This window comes from Micromesistius poutassou (genome assembly GCF_964030765.1).
Source record: "Micromesistius poutassou genome assembly, chromosome: 19".
In the NCBI taxonomy this organism is placed as follows: domain Eukaryota; kingdom Metazoa; phylum Chordata; class Actinopteri; order Gadiformes; family Gadidae; genus Micromesistius; species Micromesistius poutassou.
This window is the reverse complement of record NC_140289.1, coordinates 9,418,803-9,441,518: the sequence shown is the minus strand read 5'-3', so window position 1 is coordinate 9,441,518 and position 22,716 is coordinate 9,418,803. Positions and strand designations below refer to the sequence as shown.

The 22,716-nt window shown below is 46.1% G+C and overlaps 2 protein-coding genes across 2 annotated transcripts in view; one reads left to right on the top strand and one right to left on the bottom strand.

Annotated features, from left to right (window-relative positions):
- Positions 1-1,333: 1,333 nt before the first annotated feature.
- cdc40 (cell division cycle 40 homolog) lies at positions 1,334-16,206 on the top strand (the record flags this gene model as incomplete). The annotated part of the gene is made up of 15 exons (XM_084484119.1): positions 1,334-1,516; positions 1,865-1,951; positions 2,048-2,177; positions 2,290-2,376; positions 2,839-2,978; positions 3,625-3,721; positions 3,963-4,102; positions 5,310-5,384; positions 5,712-5,757; positions 7,875-7,976; positions 8,846-8,961; positions 9,695-9,828; positions 12,743-12,819; positions 14,898-15,042; positions 15,882-16,206. The coding sequence occupies 15 exons, from the start codon at positions 1,334-1,336 to the stop codon at positions 16,057-16,059; spliced, it is 1,737 nt and encodes a 578-aa protein (XP_084340245.1). The 3' UTR covers positions 16,060-16,206.
- A 1,603-nt stretch (positions 16,207-17,809) lies between these two features.
- Positions 17,810-22,716, bottom strand: part of LOC311364295 (putative methyltransferase-like protein 24) — a gene marked incomplete at its 5' end in the record, with an annotated part of 25,339 nt that continues 20,432 nt past the window's right edge. Inside the window, one exon of the mRNA XM_084484283.1 lies at positions 17,810-18,328. Within this exon, the coding sequence (XP_084340409.1) occupies positions 18,011-18,328 (318 nt within the window). The 3' untranslated portion in view covers positions 17,810-18,010. The remainder of the gene's footprint in view (positions 18,329-22,716) is intronic.

The window sequence follows — 22,716 nt, the reverse complement described above, 5'->3', positions numbered from 1 at the left end:
TCGTGGGAAAAATGTAGTCGCACCATGCCAAAGCTATTGGTTGTACAACAGCGTCTCAACTCGCAAGCCTAATCTTTTTTTTTTTGCTACACTTAAACGACAAAGTGTTGCTTAAAATTTACAGGGGGATGATCTATGTATGTTCGCTCTGAATTACATTATCCGGAATGCCAATGCATCTAGTGCAGTTTGTGCAAAAGGGGAGCATACTGTTCTCATCCATACAGTTATACAATTTGTGAATGTATACAAAACAAGCGCGATGTCGCTAGGGAACTTTAAATTGGTGAAATGTAACACTGTTTGCATTTATTTTTACGTGATAACGTTTAGAAATTGTATGTAACACTTGTCACCTGTGCCAGCGTACAGTGATGGTTAGAGCTCTGTTTAATTACTACCAACATTGCAAATCTGCAAGCAACCATTTGTAACTGTTTCTAGAGTAGGCATGTTACCTGAAATAAAGAAGTTTTTCGTTGAATTGCATTACGCCTACCTGATACGTGTGTTCGGTTCTTCTTATTTTCTTCCCATTCCTACTGAGTTAAGAGCGTTCAATCGTATCTAGTAATCGCAATCTCCAGCCTGGGTCCATATTAGAAGTGCCACTGATACCCTGTGTAAAAGGAGTCCTGGTAAAAAGCAGCAGTGGAGATGGATCAAGTCACTCCCTTCAGAAAGGGATCCACAGAAACGATTGTAGTGTTAAGGGTAATTAATCGGCTGCAATCAAGTAGATCCCATACATTGCGGCAGGCATATCTACTGCTTTAGCACACAATTACATTTTCCGATTTCCTTAATGCATAGTAAGTGAAACCACGTTTGATCTTGTGGAGATGCACCTATTGCGAACAGACATAATGGTACGCACCACTCTATTGTTGGAGCGCTGGAGCGTCCCGTACAACTGCTTGGCATGCCCAGCAGAAAACGTGCGCGTAGGCTTGATTGGCTGGTTACCTCCACCCACACTCGGCCGTCTAAATAAATATACTAAATAGATCCATACTTTATACACGTTAATTGTTCCAATGCATCTCCATATTTGTATCTCCAAACTGGATTTTCTTTCTAAATACAATCCGTTGTTAATGAATCAATACATGGTGACAGTTGGATAATCGCGCATTATTTTATATATTCCTCCATATATTGTTTATTATACATATATATCTACAATATTATCATCAACACGACATTCAAGCAACGTTTGTAGCTTCTATTATGTATTATATAAACCCCTCGTCAGGGCGGCGAATGTGCGAACTGTTTTCTTTTTCAGCGGAAGTACCGCCCCCTTGCTTCCGATGAAGCCACAACATCCAAGATGTCTTCTGCCATAGAGTCCCTCGTTTCCTACTGCAGCGATTCAGATTCCGAAAATGAGTCCGATTCTAGTTCCAGACACGATATTAATGATCCGGACGCCACCGCACATCTTAAACCGTTACCATCCGGGCCAACCATGACCCTGGCTGTCCTAAACGCAGCCCCGGAGGTGGCTGTGAAGGTAAGCTAAGCGGATAGCATTAGTTAGCACTTACGTTACGCACAACGCTGACTTGCCGCGCTTCGTGTGAAGCATCAATAACTAATGTTAAACATTCATTGTTTTATTATAGAACATATTGCCATCTTTGCAGCAAACGGATACGATGTGTAAGGATCCCGCGGCAATGTTTGATTTACTCTTCCGACTGTTAGGATACTGGAGGGATAAGAGAGTGGTTCACCTTAACTGGAACTATTGTAAACCAGGCCTCTCTGATGCCTTGTTTCCCTTAAAGAATAACCAAAGAACACCCACTCATCACATAAAAAGCTTGACTACCGTTGATTACTTTTTTCTTAATTGTAGGAGTCTGTAGAGACCGGACAACACCTGGATCCTGCGTTGAAAGAGGTCACGTTCAACCCTACGTTTGAAACACTGTTTGCACCAGAGGTATGTTTGCGTTTCTCTAGAAAATCCCACTGAAAAACCATGTTTATCGTGAGACTCCTGCTTTAATGTTTGTTGTTCCTCTGCTTTAATATTTAGTTTGGGCCAATAAACCCCTTCAAAAGCCAGCAGATGGCCGCCCCAAGGAACATGTTGTCTGGCTACGCAGAGCCCGCCCACCTCAACGATTTTATGTTCGAACAGCAAAGGAGGACCTTTTCCACCTTTGGTAAGCAGTTTTATATTATTTTCAATAGGCATTTATTGGTAACTGTTTGACATGTGTAAATGTACTTGTGCTCATGTATTAATTGTCGATTTTAACTTTGCTCCACTCACAGGCTATGCACTGGACCCCTCTGTGGGCACGGCTGAAGTGACAAACTCCTCCTATATTGGGGCAGTGGATGAGGCTGAGAAGAATAAAGGTAAACGATTAGAACCACTGATTGAGCTTGATCCCTAAAGCTGGTATCAATCAATATCCAAACCATGTGTGTTTTTTACCTGCCAGTCTCAGATCAGGGTGAATGGGGACTTTAGTATCTTTCGCTTTATATTTGTTTTGACCAAACCTGTTTCTGGAGTTGGAGATCTGTGAGCTTGCCATAGTTAACTGTAAAAAAGTTTATGTAAAAGTTTCTACGCAACACCATGTAGGCTGGCCACTGCAGAAATACACTCCAAAAATCGTCATCCACTTGCGCAAAATAGTTTACTTCAGGCGAATATCTCTAAATGGGAAGCAAAGCATAACTCTGCTATAACAGTTAAGTACTGCTTATCCCTGCCATGATGCTCCCTGGGCTTGCTAGGTTTCATTATTGGAAATAGTCAGTTTCCACAGATGTACAATAATGTGCGGTTGGTCTGATGTCTTCTTCCCACAGGGATAACCGTGTTTGAGGCTGCTGCAAAGACAGGAGATAAGAGGAAGAAGGTTAAAGGAGGAGAGGCTGGAGAGATAGAAACCTTCCTCGGCCCGTGGGCAAAATACGCAGACGAGAAAGATGGGGCCAAACCATCAGAGGTAATATAATTCATACATGAATTATTGAAATTCACACATGCCATTGAAATGGCATGTGTATTTTGTACATTCAGTTTATTCAGTAAAGAATTTCAATCTACACCCACTTATGTAGGGCCCTATGATTTCCGCAATGCGGAAATCGCGGACGGAATTGCGGAATCTGGTACTAAAAATGGAATCAACTGTAAAATGTGGAATCTGGCAGAATTTGCGAAATTGTCTATAATTTGTCTGAAATTCATAAGAAATAATATCAAAAGTTGGGCTGATTATTGTAGTAACCTAAGAATTTAATAATTGTAAAATTACAGACGAGTTGGCATAAATACATAAGTCTGTTTTTGATCGCGGCGTTTTGTGAGGGGGTGGAGGATCGTCGCCTCACAACTTGTCACTACTTTGAGAAACATGTCAAAGATGCCGTCCGAGACGGCAAAGTCCATAAAAGCATCTCTTTTATGAAAAAACAGAATTTGGGGGAGAAAAAAACGGAATTTGGAAAATAATAAAACAGATTCCATAGGGCTCTACTTATACCAGCTGCTGAATTAGAAAACTACTGCAAATGTTCTTCTGGCAAGCTTAACCATAGATGGAAAGCGTTTATTGTTTTTCTAACTTTTTATTGTTCTAATTATAACAGGAGGAGCAGAAGGAGCTTGATGAGATCACGGCCAAGCGGCAGAAGAAGGGACGGAACGAGGAAGAGGCCCCAGCAGAGGAGAAGACCGTTCTCCATGGTAACTTGGCCCCCGAAACATTATTCTGCTTCTGTCCGGACATGGCCGCATGCTTTGGGCTTTAGACCCGCCAACTGTTCCCGATCTTATTGATTTATAGATTGAAACTCTTGTGGTTGTAATACATCCCCCTAATTTGTCTAAAAAGTAAATTCTAAACAAATCTGTATATATATATTTTTAAATGAAACCGAAAGCTTCAGCTGATGTATTTCTCTCTGTGCGGCGACTCCGTTTCCAGTCAAGGACATGTACGACTACCAAGGTCGCTCCTACCTCCACGTCCCCCAGGACGTGGGCATCAACCTGCGCACAGCAGATGTGCCGGACAAGTGTTACCTGCCCAAGAAACAGATCCACGTGTGGACCGGACACACCAAGGTGAGTGGGGCCGGTCTCAGTGCATCCTACCTCTCCCACTTGGAGTTAAGTAGGTCACAAGCCGTTCAAGGAGCACAGTGACGTATGGCTGCAGGGGCCTATATTAATGCATAGGAGGAGTTGGGCTTTTGGGCCTTGTTCTGGATTTAACATAGAACCACATTGGAAAAAATTGTCTGACACTGAGTGGTATTAAGAGAGTTGGTGAGTAGTGGCTAGATGCCGTCACAGCAGTGGCTGTGTGAGAACTTTCAGTGAAAACATAGGTTAAAGCGGTAGTTCGGGATTTGGATATCGGACATAATTTCCAAGTGAGCCAGTGTGTTATTTATCATTGGAGAGCGTTTTCAACACTTTTCATTCAGACCTTCTAGTTGCTGAGATCGCTGGTGCTAGGCTAGCGCAAGTCGACGGGATTCTGCTAGCCTGCCAATAAAAACAGTCTTACCCACTCCACAGAAAAATCGATTCTGCTCAGCATCACGATATTTTGCGCACGCAATTATATCGATACAGTAGTGCAAAGTATTTCAATATCAGTGTTTCCGACAGACCAGGTAGCAATGGTGGTGCCCCACTGCAGGGTTGGAGGGGGGGGGGGGGACGCGATTACAGGCTTTTTCTGAACAAAAATGCCAATATTCCCAAATGAATTTAACATTTTGGTTGATGACCTTGCAGCCAACAGGACTGGACTCTAGCAGTACACATTTTTGTTTATTTTTCTCAATTTGATTGAAGCTCTAAATTATCTTCTTATCTTCGGATATACTGTGGAGTGGGAAAAACTGTTTTTATTGGCAGACTAGCAGTCGAAAATCCCGAACTACCCCTTTAAACAATTACTGTTGACATTTTCTGGAAGACCTTGTGTGCTGAATCTGTGTCCCCAGTGTGCGACCCTTTTAGAGTACATGCAGTGCATTTTAGGTTAGAACTGAGGAACAATGGTGAAGTCATTTTTCCCAGAGTTCTTGGTGAAGAAAATGCATGCAATTGGGAACATCGCATATGCATATGGTTCAACTGTTTCTTGGTTGAAGCACTGCGTACATTTGAAAGGCATAATTAATGTAAAGTAAATTAGAGTAGTCAAATAAGAATAACTTGACTTGAACATTGACTTAAACATTTTTAGGTCAACTTTTTGGATTTGAAAATGAAACCAAATTCAATACAATATTCTTTTTGTGTTTTTCGTCTTTAGGGTGTCAGCGCTATTCGTCTATTCCCTGCCTCTGGTCATCTGCTTCTCTCCGCTTCCATGGACTGTAAAATCAAGGTACGAAACAACATCCATTATTCAAATTCGATCTGATCAGCTTCCCTGTTTGTGCACACCCTAACCTCTTCCCCAAGTATCATAATGACGGCCCCACAGCATGCTCTCTTTATAGAAACATAAAACACGCATGAAATGCAATCTGGATCCGTCTTATGCAAGCGAGCAATATATTTATGAGCAAGTATTGAACTCATTAATAACATAACGATCTAAAACATCAATACAGCCTTTTCTGTAGCGATATAGAGATGATGATTATGAAAAACCTTGATGCAAAGCATTGATTGCAGGCTCATTGTACACATTTCCTCCTCCTGCCCACAGCTTTGGGAGGTGTACAACGAGAGGAGGTGCATACGGACGTTTATCGGTGAGTAATAAGATGCCTGTTGGCTGCGCTGATCCTATTGATGTCTGGTGTGTGTGTGTGTCTTTTACTTTCACATCTGCCTCTTTGCCAATGCATAATGAGCATGGCGGTGCAGCCGTCCTCCAAAGCTTTGATCCACTTAATGATCTTTTAGCTCTTCCACTGCTTTCTCCTCAAAACGATCGGTGGCGGTTTTTGTTGATCTTCAACAACCTAATAGACATTAAAAAAATGTCTAACACGGGGAAATGTATGGCTGTGAAACCGCAGCATTTTATGGACATGAACATATCTCACCAGCCAGACATGCTGACAATTAGCATGCTGGAGATCTGAAACGCAGCCCTAACCCTTTGGGGAAATATCTGCAGCGTGCGACAGTGTGAGCTCAGCATTAAAGTAACGTTAATGACACCTCTGTCGACTTGTGTGTGTGTGTGTGTGTGTGTGTGTGTGTGTGTGTGTGTGTTGTTTACATGCGTTTGTGTGTGTGGGTGGTAGTGGGGATGTGTAAGCCGTTCCGCAGTACATTCTCTCCCAAGGACGGTGCGCTGTCAGAATGGAGATGATTAGCCCACAGCTAACAGATTTCTGCTTTTGTTTTTTAGGGAGGGGAGCATGAATAATTCCTACACCCATAGGGGTGATGGGGAGGGGAGGTGGGGGGGGCAAGCAGAGGGCACCAGGGAAAGTGGGAGGGAGAGAGGGAAAGGGAGCAGGCAAGAAGAAAATAACTGGGTTAGAAGAGGAGAATGGGGTCTATAGGACAGAGACGCAGCCCCACCCTGGCAGTCCTAATTAAGATTTATCAAACATTTATTCATCAGTGAGAATTTGAACGTTGCTAGTATTTTGAAGCATTTTATTAAATTCTCAGTGCCAGCCACAGAATCGGCTTCATCACCAAACTCTCAAGACACCCCACCTGCTGTACAGCATTGTGTTATATTACTGGTTCATTTTCTTTTGTTGTTTTTGTTTGGCTGGTGATTGCAGTTACACTAATCTTGCTTTCTCATTCATTCTATTAACAAGAAAAAAAAATTCCCGCATTTTTGCCTCTTTGAACAGCAAAATTTGAATTGAATGCCTAATGGCATAGTCTGTACTGCGCAGCATTTGAACACTTGGCTGTGTTCTCCTACTTCACGCTCGCAGTCTGTGACTGACCGAGCGAAGGAAGACGGAATAAAAGGCTGTATTTACAGAGAAGAGGCAAAAGCCACGGTTGTGCATGAACGAGCATTCCTATTACCGGTACCAGGGTTTTTTTCTTCTTCATTTAGGATACAGGAGGTTGCCTGATGCTATGTAATCGATTTTGCATGCACCCTGGTTTTACTCCAGTACGTGTGATTGCATGTGTGCAACTGGGGGGGGGGGGGGGGGGGGCGTGGTATTAGCAAGTGAGACTGTTTGGATCACAGTGGCCGAGGCATCAGGGCGGTCTCCTGCTTCACTATACAGTGCCCTTTTGGGGTCCAGCTGCAAGGCCTGTCCAGATCAGGGGGGGGAGAGCTAGCCTCTGCTTTGTCCGGTTATTGCCGTGGAGACCGCAGATCCACGATAAAAAGGCAGCGTTAAGAAGCCAGAGCCTTGTGCAGTGAGCTCAGAGGGACTGCATGTCACCTTGAGTGATTTTTGTGTGTTGCACCTAAAAAAAAATAGGTGCAGGTAGGGTGAGCAAATGGTAGAAACCACCCAGAGCTTGATTTTAGTATCCAACTGAAAAATCCCACCCTTCCCTTCAGGTCTCCCTCTAAAGCCACTTCCCCAAAACACATCAGTAGCTTTAGCGAAAGGTTTGCCTAGTCTTGTGGAAGACTCCGGTCATTAGCAGTGAGTGCGCACAGCTAGACCGACAGGCAGGCCATCCAATCATTTCATCGAGGCCAGGAGAAAAGATTGGACAGGCTTTTTCCTGGCCTGTGACACTGACAGATACCCGATTTTTGGGGCATTTGTTGATGCTGGGATCTCAAACGGATATGTGTTGTCCTGCCAAATATCTAAGGAATCAAGGTAGAGCTGTAGGATGAGATCCTATTATAAGTTGGTGGTTTTTGGTGGAAAGATCTCTAATATGTATTGGTTTTGTGTTTTTAAATCCCTGTTAGGTCACAGTAAAGCGGTACGAGACATTTGCTACAACAACACTGGGACTCAGTTCATGAGCGCTGGCTACGACCGCTACCTAAAGCTCTGGGACTCTGAGACAGGTAGGTCCTGGTGCCCCACCGTTCATCTAGTATTTAGGTTTCAATGCTTGTTTGAAGGCGTGCGTCTTGTGTTCCGATCATCCAAAATAAATGATGGCTCTGAAATCCCTGTTTTTCCATGTATGGGGAAATGTGGTCTTAATAGCATACACTGGTCTGGAGTATCAAAACCTTAATTGTCCCACTACACAAAACAATAAAATGTGTTTTACGTATTTGTGTTCAGCAGCAGCAGGGATACCAGCTAATAGATATGCTGGGTGCTTCATTTATTGGGACATTTGGACTAAATATATATTATCCTGTTGCGTCACACAAAAAAGCACACCAAAAAAGTCCATGGTATGTTATTAACTCCCATCCACATGAAGTACTGGATACTAGCAGATTGATTGAACTCTGATTACTCTGGCTGTAATTGTCACTCAGTGAGAAGCCGCTCCTCCACCCCTTAATTAGCATAGTCAAACTATTTGTGTTTGGCCTGGTTATCTCTTGTCCATGTAATCCACGTATGCACACTATTGTGAGGAATAGTTTTAATGTAGCGGAGACATGGTGTTGTGCCCTTACTGGACATCCATTTTGTTTCCCTCAGTCTTGATCATTGAGATGTGCCTCTCCAGCAGGGGGCAGTAGAGAGCTTGATCCTCCACTTGTTGCTCGCAGCATCAACTACGGGCATGTCACTCAATATCTGTGGCTGGTGAACCCTTGCTCTTTAAAGACTGGGCTTTGACTGACCACTCAAACAACTCAAGTGTAGCTTCAGTTTGTTTGCACTTTTCCTTCGTTCTGTTGTCAAAAGCCCCGTGGATTGTTTGTTCTGGAGCTCTGATCTTTCAATGCGCTTGCCCCCCCCACCACAGGCCAGTGCATCTCGCGCTTCACCAACAGGAAGGTGCCGTACTGCGTCAAGTTCAACCCCGACGAGGACAAACAGAATCTCTTCGTGGCCGGGATGTCAGATAAGAAGATTGTGCAGGTAAAGGCTTTTGCCTATTTCCTATCTGTTTTCCATTTTGTTCATTTTATCTGTGATGCGTTGTGGATCACTGACTAATTCAGCAAAGCCAGACGAACGCACACACAGCCTTCGACTAGGAATACACAACCACCTCTCTTTCCCCAGGAGTCTTAAGATACAGTCCTTTCTCTCACTGTGTGTATGGGTTTACGTGTGTGTTAGTCTGTGTGTGTGTGTGTGTGTGTGTGTGTCTCGACGGGTCTAGGGCAAAATTATTAATCACTGCATGTTTTTGTAAACTGAGGGGAAAAGCAGATCTATCATCAAAATGGCAAATCCATATCTAGTCTATTACACAAGCAAACACTCTGGCGCCTTGAGGTTCTTATTCAGATGAGATGTAATCAGGAGATTGTGGAGGCTTGCGGTGAGGTTTTATCGACAGCTGGGCAGCTGGGGTTTACAAAATAAGTTAACGAAATGCTGGAGTTGAACAGCGTCTGTTGTTGTTTAAACACTGAGAGCCGGATTGCAGATTTATCATACTGCTCTGTAATAAGGAGAAACGGCAGGGATTTCAGCCGAGGTTTTTGCTGTCACAGTCCCAATCTGGGGATCATCAATAAAAAGGATGACTCGCGCTCGGATGAGAAACGCATCTCATTATTATAATTTGTATCACAAGTACTCGGTTTCTTTCTTTTTGTCTCTTTTGATTTTGCATGACTTTATTTCTCTCTCTCGCTCCCAGTGGGACATCAGGACGGGCGAGGTGGTGCAGGAGTACGACCGTCACCTGGGCGCCGTCAATACCATCACCTTCGTGGACGAGAACCGACGATTCGTCAGCACATCGGACGACAAGAGTCTCCGCGTGTGGGAGTGGTAAGTGTGTTGTTGATCGGGTCGGAGTATCGTGTCTTTGCGTGAACACGCCCGTGTTTTTAAGAGGAGAAAGACACGGGTATTCAAAGTCTGTTTCCATCCCTCAGTGTTTTCTGGCACGGTTTAAATCCCTGGGTTAATCATTTCTGGGCGAGGTGCCTGTGAGCAAGCATTTGACTGTTGCGGTGAGTGCAGTGCAGCCAGCGTTAAATGAATGATGAGACCCGGATGATTCATGTACGCGGGAGACGCGGACGTCTGTGGTGAAATGGCATACGCGTTCGGGCCAGTGTTCTCCGAAACATCTTGGTAGGAAAATAGCCTTGGTGGAGCTTGAGCGATCGATAACCCAGCCATTGCACCACTCATGTTAGTGGTCCGTCGGTCGCCTGACCAGGGTTTGCCACGTCCATACATCGAGTGACACCAGGATCAGTCGGCAAACCATGCAGAGATACAGTATACTCACAGCTTTTACTGAGGCGAGCCCATTGGTTGGCACCACAGCGTCCTTTACATGCAGGTCACACGCAGCATGTCAGCAAACATCCAGCTGACCTTTGACCCCATGCACACCCCCCCCCCCCCCCCTCACCCCCCCCCATCGCTCGCCCTTCCCAATCGCACTCCTCCAGCCGTGCTGGTGATCTGCTCCTGATTCATGGCCTCCTCTCCGTTTGACCCCTGCGTGTGTCCTTGTTCTCGCCCCCTCATCCATGGCTTGCGATGACGTTGTTCTAGCAATCGCCCCGTGTGAGCCTCTCACCTCATCCCATAAATAATTTGATTAAGTGAAAAGAAAGCTTCACAAAGGCACACATCAAATCACCGGAAGAGGTCGAGGATGGAACAAGTAAAATCAAAAGGCATCTCTCTTGTTTTTCTATGCAACCGCCAGGGAATTGCAAACACAAATAATGTTACCTTTTATTGGTTTACTGACAATGTAATTGTACTTTATACGAGCGTCATCATTTTGACCCGATGAATCATGTTCTGGAGGGGGCAGCTCATCAGAAGCAGCGAGACGCTGGCATAAATATGCTGGGAGGTTCCCATGGCGATAAACAAACCTCCGCTGTGAGAGCGGCATGAGGCCATAACCAGAGTCCTTGATGTCTGGAATAGGAGTGGAGGAAAGCAGTATATAAGAATCATTTTCTCATTACTTTGGAATGAGCCCATTATATCTACATGGGGAGTGAGTCCTCGTCCCAGGGAGGCCTGGCTGTTGCACCGCCATGGTTCTACAGCAGCCCAGAGCGGCCCAAGTGAGAACATAAAAAGGTTTAACGCTTTAACGTTAGGTTTATACGTTATTAGGAGAGCCCGACCGATACTGGAGTATAGGGGCCGATGCAGATACCGATATTGGGGAGTAAAAGATTACCAATATCGATATATCTGCCGATATACCAAATATAGATGTATTCGCCTTTATTTGATATATCGTGGTATCTTGGGGGCGGAGCAACTCCTTGGGATTTGCTGCTTAAAAGCAATGCTTCGGGCAGCATCAACATTGTCCTAAACCCCGATACAGATATGTCACAGGCCAATATCGGCCGAAAAAATCGGCCAACTGATATACCGCTCTAGTTTTTAGTAACATTGTGTGGAAATGTTAATGAGCAATGTTGTGTATGAAATGCGCCACCCAACCAACTTTAGAGTTATACTATGTATCCAAGTAGCCTTATCCTCTCACGGATGCGGACATAAAAATGAACCGCTGGACAGATAGAGCTCCACACAGCCACACACAAACCATGGTGTTATATATAAGTGGCCTAGAAGCTTATCCCTCTCTGGGACACGCCTAATATAGCCTATGTGGATGAGCTTATGCTCCATCCTTGCACCCAAATATCCTATGTATTTAGAGGATTCCATTATAATGGTTTCATTTTTTAATCAAAGTGTAAAGTAGTGTAGCCAATGGAAGTTTGTGAGTAAGGGAGATTACGATAAGTGCATTTTTCAATACATCCATGTTTTGGAGTTGTTTGTTTTTGAGGTAGTTTCCCTGTTTTGATAACTAAAAGTAGGCTATGCCTCTTTAGGTGGCGAAAGATACAGCTGGACACCATTTATAATATCGAAAGCAACCTATGTACAAAGATACCCGATTGCGATTGGTCAAACTGATTTATTCGCAGGCTAGAGCAGTCAAAGACTGAGCGTGGTGCAACTAAAACTAGGTGTTTTTTGGCCCAAACTGAAATATCTACTGGAACGTTGCACAAATAGTCCCGTACAGGCCACCGTGGTACAAAGTGCAACTGTAAGGGGGATGCTCTTCATACACCAAGTCCCTTTGCCCCTGTGGATTTATTCATGCATCACGATGCAGTCCGGACACATGAACAACGACCTTGAAGACCCTGTAGGCCTTGTAGCCCTTTGATCTTATTCACATTCTAAAACCAGGTGGCTCGCGTTCAATGCATCATGTGTGCATAAACGTCACTTTATATAGTGCCGGGTTATCTTTAGCCAGCCACCGAAGCGTGACTTCTCTCTCCCGGGACAAAAAAGGCGGGAAGAGTTAATGGCTGGAAGGCCAAACACGGGATCAATAAATAATTAGATCCCAGACACGAGGCACCCTCCAATCCACTCCAACTTCATCATTTATATGATGTCACAGTGTACATCCATGTACACAGCTGCAGCGCAATCACGGCCTGTTCTGAGGCGTAGCTGATACTGAGATGAGGATTGGGGGGGGGCTTATGGTGCGTAATCAGTTCTTTAAGTGTGTGTGTATTTATGTGGGTGTGCTCTTAAGTTGCCTTGTGAGACTCGGGGTGTTTGTATCTCATGTCTCGACTTGTGATGGGTGGTTATTTGAAAGACCGGTGCAGATTGGCTTTGCGTTTAATTACATTTTCTTATTTTTTTTCCTGTTTAGGGACATCCCCGTGGACTTCAAGTACATCGCCGAGCCCAGTATGCACTCCATGCCAGCTGTCACCCTCTCTCCCAACGGTGAGTGCTTCTGGCACAGATGGGGAGGGGGCGAGGGGATAACGAGGCAGTAGACGTGGGAGGGGTAATTTTTTTAAGCAGGGATGATACGAGGGTACGGTGAAACCTCGATAAATCATGCCACACATACGGAGGAGATGATCACTGAGGCCTCGCGTTGCGGCTTTCATCTTCCCGGGGAACATTCTCTTATCCATCCCAGTGGGGGGGTTTCCCCTTGGGGAATGTGGTGTGCATAATGCAGCCGGAGCACCCTCATCCTAAATGTCAACCCAGCACCTATTGCTCCAAATCAACGACCACCAACATGCAGATCCTCGCGCACGCAACTAAAATCAATATTTTTTTTAGCTTGCACCAAACTTCCTCTTATTCCGATCGTGACAATGTCAACCCAGCACACACACTTCCCGGCAGCCCCTCCATAGAAATCATCATTTTCCTACACACCCCCTCTCTTCGAGCACATTCCGAATTTCCCTCGGGTTCCTTTACCAGAAGTGCAGCGATTTGGCGACGCTGCCTTGTCTTTCTTCTCCGTGGCACACCCGTGTCGCCGCGCGGCAACTTTGATGCCGGAGTCGTGCTGGCAGTCGTCGCACTCGGCAGAGTAGATTTCCAGTGAGCGATCGCTGATCAAAACCTCTTCCCCCACCCCCCATTTTCTCAAAATTGCCTCCATCTTCTCCAGCTAATGGCCCTGGAGTGAAGTGTAAATGCCTCCTGGGTGCTGTGGGTGGCTGCGAGCTGTCTGGATGCTGCGCAGTGCACACACACACACACCCACAGCCACCTGTCGATGCCCAGCCATCTGCGTTCATCCACGTTCAGTGCATATCCGATTTTAAAAACTTCACCGCTCCATAGTGATCGGCCGTTTGGGCCGTCGATAAATTCCTTTATGTACGGTTCACTTCAAGACATCCATAAAAACGGATATGTACCTCTGATGTAGTTACTAGACTACAGGCTGCGTGCTTTTTATTGATGAGACAGAAGAAGAACACAGGAATCGGGATGAGGGAGGGGGTAAATGACGTGGTGACTGATATCATCCTGAACTTCTCCTTGGGTTCACTTCTTCTCAAACCTGAATTGCGCAACATTTAAAAGAAACAGGGATGGAGGGGCTGGAACCAGGCAAATGTTGTGCAGGTCAGAGTCCAACCTGGGTTGAGACAAGGCATATTGCCTAGCCTCCATGGTGAGTGCATTAGTGGGCTGAGCCCCTGAGTACCATGACTAAATATAATCTAAATAGACTACGCTGAAACTAATTTCACACCAAACATACCAGCTGTAGCGGTTTAGTTCTAAAACATTGTTTATTCAGAGAAGATGTCAGCATTCATCCCGCGGGGGGAAAGTCAAATGGTATCGTTGCCAATAATGAATTAAAGACAGACAAAACATGGTGTTATTGTAATGTTTATTTTATACTGGAAACTGTTATTGGTAAAAGCCATTCCTTTGTCCAACACATTGAGCCCTCAAACTTAAATGCACTGGATACACAAAAAGGAGTATATTTGTAGGCCTGTCGCGATAAGCAATAAATCAATTAATCGCACGATAAATTAAAATGAGACGATCATTTTGCCGTCCGTGATAAATAAGCGCCTTTTTTTTCTTCTTGTGTCTCTCTCTATCAAAGAGACTGGATGACAAGAGTTTTCACTCCGGAGCATCGGTCTCGACAGACCCCTCTCTCTTCCTTGGCGTAATGAGGTGTTAACCCTCGAGACGTGTCAGTCACTTGTCAGCCGCATGGTCTCTGTGTGGGGAGGCGGAGCCCTGGCGTTACAGAGTCAGAGCCCCTCTATATGCGCTCCTTTCTAGACATTCTCGCCAGAGTGCAGCATGTTCGCCCCGTGAGGAGTAGCAAGCCAGAGAAAACGCTAGTTGAGATTTGGAGGAACGAAAAACAAAAAAAACAGTGTGGGAGCACTTTGGGTTCAAACCGAATGACCGTGGATGAGGTTCAAACCGAATACATTTGTAGTTCTTCATTGGGTTTTATGCTGTAGTTTGACCTCATCCGGAAGGATCTCTAAACCTCCCTCGTCTCTCTCCTCCAGGTAAATGGCTGGCGTGCCAGTCCATGGACAACCAGATCCTGATCTTTGGGGCCCAGAACCGCTTCCGCCTGAACAAGAAGAAGATCTTCAAGGGCCACATGGTGGCCGGCTACGCCTGCCAGGTGGACTTCTCCCCCGACATGAGGTGAGGCTCCACTCTGTCCTCAGTCAGACGTCCGGGTGGCGGTTGGCTGAGTGAGAGACCTGTGTTTGATTGTGGACCGTTCCAAAAACTAAACATTCACAAACAATCGTCATCTTCTCACACGGGAAACGTCTAGCTGTAGAAGTAAAGTCATGATCCTGAGAGTTATAAACTAAAAAGTGCCATCCAAGCAGTCAGGACAGGTTGGAAGTAAAGGTTTTAGGAAAATGGACTAATTAGATTCCATAAAGTGCGAGGGTGGTTGTCAAACGTTGTCACCCACGCTTCGGCAAGGGAGCGCAGCTTACAGAAAACGACTTTTTTTTTTTGTCTGAAAGAGTTTTTAAGTAGCAGACTTTAGAGATAGAGAATTTCTCCATTTTTATAATTCTTTGCATGAATTGAAAAAGGTTATTCAGGGTTTACCAACTCTTTAAAAAAAGCAAACATCAAGAGTGACAGGCCTTGCTCAACAGGGAAGGCATTTTCTGATCACATCCTAAGCAGTCCAAAGAATGACATGTAGCACGTCTGGGTGTTGCCAATGCAGAGAGTTGACAGTGAAGCCCACAGTTGGCCCATATCCGTCCCTATTGTCCTTCTCATCCTGAAGAGCTCTCGTTCTCAACGGCTGACATGCTGAAACTCAGGGGAGCCACCTAGGCCAAGCCAGACTCCCTCATTTTTGGACAAAGCCCAATTATCCTTATCTCTACATGCCTACCTCACCCACGTACATATCGGCAGGTAACCAACTGCTCCCCTCGGTAACCACGGCAACACTTCTACTACAGTCACTCAATTTCTAACCCAAACCCCCCCCCCCCCCCCCTACGCAGTTATGTGGTGTCAGGGGACGCGGACGGGAAGCTGAACATCTGGGACTGGAAGACCACCAAGCTGTACCACCGGATCAAGGCCCACGACAAGGTGTGCATCAGCGCCCTGTGGCACCCGCACGAGACCTCCAAGGTCATCACCTGCGGCTGGGACGGCCTGATCAAACTCTGGGACTAGAGAGAGCAGAGGAGCCCCCCCTGCGGTCCCTGTGTGTGTGTGTGTGTGTGTGAACGGCCAGCCAGCCGCATAGGTGTGAACTCTAACCAGGACCCCGTGACCACGTGTGTGTGAAAGCTGTCCCAATCAGTGCGAGTGTGAACGCGGATCCCCTCAGTGCAGGTGTGAACGCGGCCCCCGTGAGGGGTGTGTGTGTGAGAGAACACTGCTGAGAGCGAGGGGACAGCAGGCTGAAGCAGGGCTGGTATCCAGTCTGATCCTAGGAGTGTATTTTTGTATCGCGTCGTGTTCATGCGTCTTATTACAACACACAGCGTCTACATTCAAATTCTTTGTTTTTAAAGTTGAACTCATTTCTCTTTTATTTGTTAATGTACTCTACTGTTTATTGAAGATGTATTACTTTTTTCTTTTTCTATGTGTTCCTGGACATTGGTTAAAATAAACATTTTGTACAGTTTATTTGCTACACAATTTGTTGGTGGCTTTTCTTTTCTTCCTCCAACCATGAAAGCTGCTTAATAGCGTTCCCAGAGAAAAAGCAAAACCCTTTATTTGTTCTCTTTGAACTACTGTAAATTATTAGCAGAATTACAATGACAATAATAGACTGGGGAATTATTCCTAGCTTGTCAATCTAGTGGAGTATTTTCATATAAATTCTGGTGACTGAAGTTCTGCAATGACAGAGATTATAGTGCTGGCTTGGAGCACAAGGCATGGCAGACAGAATGGTGAAACCACTTTTTGGCAGCTGAAGTGACACTTCCTATTGGGAAACAAATATATAATAAGCGTACTCATTATTGAAGTCAATTTCTTTCCGTCAGTCTTTATTTTCTCTTTGTAACGCTGCTACAGCAGCCCACCGATCTATTCCAGCTCCCACCAATCTCTCTGAAGAAAAATGGAAGTCACGACAATCCTGTACAGTATTGACAACATACCCTCATCCAGTCTGTTCTCACTGCACAATGCTGTCCCAGATCTTTCCTCAATTTAGAAATCGATGTAAACGACATCCTGCTCTTGATAGCGCTACAGGAACCGTTTAGGCACCTCCATTACCTCGCCCATGTTCCATACAGTTCACACTGACAAGCACACAGCCACCTAAACATGATGACAAACAAATACGGTTCCTTCTCCTGTATACAAAGGCTGCTGGTGTGGTCTTGATCCCTGCTGGTGTGGTCTCGATCACTGCTGGTGTGGTCTTGGTCTTTGCTGGTGTGGTCTCGATCACTGCTGGTGTGGTCTTGATCCCTGCTGGTGTGGTCTTGATCCCTGCTGGTGTGGTCTCGATCCTTGCTGGTGTGGTCTCGATCACTACTGGTGTGGTCTCGATCGCTGCTGGTGTGGTCTTGATCTTTGCTGGTGTGGTCTCGATCACTGCTGGTGTGGTCTTGATCTTTGCTGGTGTGGTCTCGATCACTGCTGGTGTGGTCTTGATCTTTGCTGGTGTGGTCTCGATCACTGCTGGTGTGGTCTCGATCCATGCTGGTGTGGTCTCAATCGCTGCTGGTGTGGTCTTGATCTTAGCTGGTGTGGTCTCGACCCCTGCTGGGTGGTGCTGCACTCAGCCCCACACTGTCTAGGACTGTTGGTGTGCTGGTCGCCTGAGGGTCAAGGGCGGCTGGCTGCAGTTGAGCCGATCCAGTTAAGGGAATGGAGACGGGAACAGGGCACCGACACCGGACCGCATTGAAGCGTAATACACTAATCAGTGCTCTTCCTTTTAACAGGGTCTGAGGGGGGCTGAGGTCGTTACAGGCCCATAGACATATAGGAGATGGTGCGATGGGATTCGCTGCATGACTTAAACCTCAAGTGTGGGTAAGACTCAGGTTAAAATCTGGGAAACCTTTTATCTCACTTTACTTTTCTCCTTTGATCCTCTGGAGCACCTCCAACTTCCAAATAAAAACGGTCCGCTTTTGCTTAGCGTTCCTCAGGGCTTCCACTTGGTGTTCACGAAGCCCAGCGTGTAAGTGCTGCTGGCGTTCAGCACGTTCTTGTGCAGGAAGACGTGCGGCTTGGCCGGGTCGCTATGGCAACGGAAGAGGCGGAAGCTGGCCCGATGCAGCTCCTGGAGCAGGCTGAACCAGTAGCGCACCACGGCGGGGTCTTGGCCTCCCACCTCGAAGCCCGCCCAGTGGAGGTGGACCTCCAGCAGCAGCTGACCCACCGAGTCCAGGACGCCCTCCAGGACCAGGTTCTCCAGGATCTTCCACTCGGCGCTCTCCATGTCCGCCTTCAGCACGTCCACCTGTCAGGGGCGACCGGAGAGAGAGAGAGAGAGAGAGGTGAGAGTTAGTGGAATACAGGAAAAAAAAGGTATTTTAGTCAACGGAGTAGAAGGAAGTTGTTGCCGATTCATCCATTTTTGATGCATCCACGCGGTGCGTTTAGTGAACACTCTGCAGTAACAGCAGATAGCTTCAGTAATGAGCAACACTTTGAAATAAAAAGCGGTATTCTTGCATCCAAAGTGATAAACACACGCGAAAAACATGAAGATCCCCCCGGGTGTGTAAGTACCGAAGTGTGTAGGTTAATGAAAGCAAGCTGGCTAAACCATCTGACGTGAGCTAAGGGTAGAGAGCAAGACGGTCAATTAAAAATCCATGTGAGGAGGCCTGGGGTCCAGCTGGTTCATCAGCAGGCAGCTCGTGCGGGGCCTGCGCTCAGCAGGCCTCGGGGCATGGCACTGCCCTTTAGATCTGCTGGAATGTGCTCTGAACCTTCCCTCCTTGGCTTCAGTGTATTAAATACAGTGACTTGAAGTGGCTCCTCAGTGGCGGTATTTGAGGCGCGTTTTAGACGAGGACGCCATACAGCGTTAGCCTTTTTCAGCGGGCGACATGAATGCAACACAACAATGAAAGTGAAGGCTATGCGATGGAGACAGAGGTTGTTTGTGTAGTGTTTGTGTTGTACTGATCAGTCTCATCATAGCACCTGTGCCCTTCAGAAAATAAGTCAGTTTTTGAATTCCATAAACTTAACTACTCACATTCATCCTCATTAGGAGAAGAAAATGCGTCTTGAATATCAAAGGTGCCGCCGAAATCCCTCTGCTCATTTGCACCACAACACAAAGTGAAAAACTCTTGAGAAACTTGGGTCCCTCAGAGATTTGTGCCCCCCCCCCCCTTTCTGGGATCTGTTAGTCCCTATGGGCCCCACCACCACCCTTAATTGGCCAGACACCTCAAAATGGAAAGTAGATGTGCCATCGTCAAGAACTGGGCTGTGAACTTCCTCACTGAAGAGTGACTGTCTGTCTGTCTGACTGACTGACTGACTGTGCATGCATTTGTCTACGTGTGTTGTCCATTCCTGCACTGTGTGTGTTGGAAGGTTTATTTAGCCTTATCCTGTATGACACGTGTCAGGCCCCTACCACGTTGCCAGGGGACTTGACATAAATTGCCTTTGGCTCAATGATCTCCGATCCAATGTCGCCGCTCTTCTTTGGGGAAGTGGTGAGGCTGACAGGCTCAGCCTGGTGTGAATGAAGTGCTGTAACTTTACTACTGAGACCGCTGCAGTTCATCACCGTGTGTAGTCTTCCATGTAAAGTATTCCTCAGCTGCTGGCTTCGGGAGGGCTCACTCTGTAAAGGGGTTGCTAGGAGGCCAGTTTGACTTTGACCATCCCTTTGAACGGGTGTGTACAGTGTTAGCCACGGCTAGGATGGACCTTATCGGTTTTTCACTTTATAGAACTAAGATCCTAAAGTTCACATCTGCACTACAGCCCACCACATTTTCTCAAGCCGTGGCATACATGTTCCACCGTTCTGATCTGATTGATTGTGTAGTTGCCATGGTGACTCTCATTCAAAAGATACTGTGTTCAATTCGGCATATCTGCAGCCTAACCTGTAGGCCCCCCCCTGAGCAAGATGCCTCACCCTCACCTGCTCCCAATGACTTGTATCCTAAGCCACTGTGAGACGCTTTGGATAAAAAATATGATTTAAAATGTCCACATTCCTAAGACCCTCTCTTTAATGGCTTGTATATGTACCACTTTGAGTGGCGGCATCGTCCTAATAGCAATTCAATGGTGGGCTGGCACTGTCTCATTACTTAGGATAAATGCCATCAATTCATAGCTCATTTTGATGTGTAATCTGTGGTTTTTGTGGAGTCCTTGAGAGATAAACACACATCGTATTTATTGCACTCAGCCAGCCACCAGGGTTTCTGGCACCCTATTCATAAAGCGATTAGAAAACCGACCATATTTTTCTTTAATTGCGCATAAATGCATATTGCAGTGAAAACAAGCTGCATCAAGTGCTCCTTAGTGTGTAATATACCACACAATGTAGGCTAGTGTGAGCTTTAATTAGGAAGCAGCTGCAAGGGGACAGGTGGAACACGCCCCGAGAGAGGGATTGTAATGAACAATATTAAATTACGCATGTTTACGACACCCTCGACACAAGCCTTTATTGGTTGTAATTTTTCCGTTGTCTATTCAGTACTATAAGCGTCTGATAGTAAACACACTTCCCGGTGTGGAGGTTAATCTCCCCATACTCGACCACCACTTTCCTCTCCCCGCCAATTTCGCTCTAAGCTCTGGGAAAGGAGCCATCTGCAAGCTTTTCATTCATAACCCATAAGGCATAAAACGCAAATGCATATTCCGTTTTTTGTTATTTTATAGTGCATTGATTTCCTGCCTGCTCCTTTTATCCTCCTCCCACAGAGGAGGGTGGGGTATGTGGGAGGCGGGGGGGGGGGAGTCACAGGGGGACTAGGACCCAGAGCAGCCAAATGTACAAACAGCGGGAGAATGTGTAGCGCAATTAGAAGCTGTTTACACAGGCGTACGGGGCTGTGCATTGAAAGCAGGTGGGCCGGCTGACTTCAGCAAATACGGATCGATATCCCTGTTCTGCTGCTCGCGCGCATGGCATGCACACTGGTTTTTTTTTCTTCATGTCTCCGTTCAAACACGTTTTTTTCCCCCTAATTTCCTCCCCGGATGGTCTGCATGAATATTAACGCAGCGGTTGGCAGGTTGGTATTTTGCTTCTGTATTCATCATGGCCCTGGGAGTAGGAACGAAGCAGCCCGGGCTCATGAGTGGTGCACTTACAACACACGCCACGTCAATCACCCAGCCCGCGTGCGCATCGCTCAAGAGGTGCCGTCGCAAATGTTGCACTGATTAAACATATTGCTCATGAATAAAAGAGTCGAGAGGAACACAACTTTGATCTAATACAATTAATTTAAAAGAGTCTGGCGTCGAGTCGTAAAAGTGTCATGAATCAAAGGGGGTGATTATGAATGAGGGTGCTGGAAGGGGAAGAGAAGAAGAAGCCATCCGTTTGGAAGATCTGGTAAATATGTTATATGGGGGGGGGGGGGGGGGGGGGGTTGTTGACAGGTCTTTAAGTTCATTCATGCTACATATCTGACAAAGTACCGTAAGCCAACTGATGACCCAAACTTCAGTTTACAGTGGAGTAGGAAACATGTGCAATATTACCTTACCTAACAAAGGTACATGTAAGTAACTAGAAAAAGCTTGTGTTTGTTAAAATGTCCATGCCTTTGAGCAGATGAGCTTATTTGTGGCAAGTGTTTGACCTTGGATTGTCAGTAAACCTCTTCCAATGTGTACACTGACCTCTCAATCCATATCTATGCTTATTAGCATGCATGCTATATATCTACAGATTGTGTGTGTGTGTGTGTGCGCGCATGGGTGTTTGTATGCAAACAAGGTGTGTGAAAGTGAGTTTGTGTGTGTGTGTGTGTGTGTGTTTGTGTGTGTGTAGTTTCATGCACATTCCCATTGTGCAAATATGTGGGTACGATCATCTCCACAGATGCCTATCTAATGAGGAGGAACGCAGTCTCGGAGGGCCTTTATCAGGGCAACAATCCAGCATAATGACGCGTCCAGAAGCAACGCTGATGTACTTTAACAGCGTTGGCCTCGCCTCAACGCCAGAGAGAACACGCTGTAGCAGAGGAGCCGGTGATTAATTGCCAGGGTTTACAATGGTTCGGAGAGGGATTCTCTGAAGAATGTTCTGAGAATCCCTCTGAAGGGAGAGATGTGAAGTACGAGAGCTACAATAAAGACAATCCACCCACGTCTGCATTCACAACCGTTGAAACTCCTGGAAGTCCTGCGCTAGAATTGGGACTTGAGGCCCTCAGGTGTCTATTTCCTGTCTCCTTACCTGCATCTGATATCGGAAATGTACTAATTCCAACTCCACAACTCCATGAACTGCAATATCCAATTAACTCAAAATTAATCACCTGCAGTCCGGACATTTGCGTTCACATATACAGCCCCTCAAATGCCTGAATCAGCCCCTCCGGGGTTTACCCCGGTAGACCCCTAGTGCAAAGCGAGTTGGCGTGTCGCTGACGTGTTGATGGCGGATACGTTTAGCTAAATGCAGCATTGATACCACTGCAAAAAGAGTCAGCGTTACGGAGATGAAGCCCGCGATCTTTGATGTGTTGTAAACAAAACACTGCGACCTCCACTGCGTACTTCATCGCTTTGTCAAGTCCTGCCTCCTACAAGCTCTACCCAGGCGTCAGCCCTTGCCTGAAGTATACGCCTGAGATACTTGCCTAGATTATCTACGGTATGTGTGAACCGGTCTGA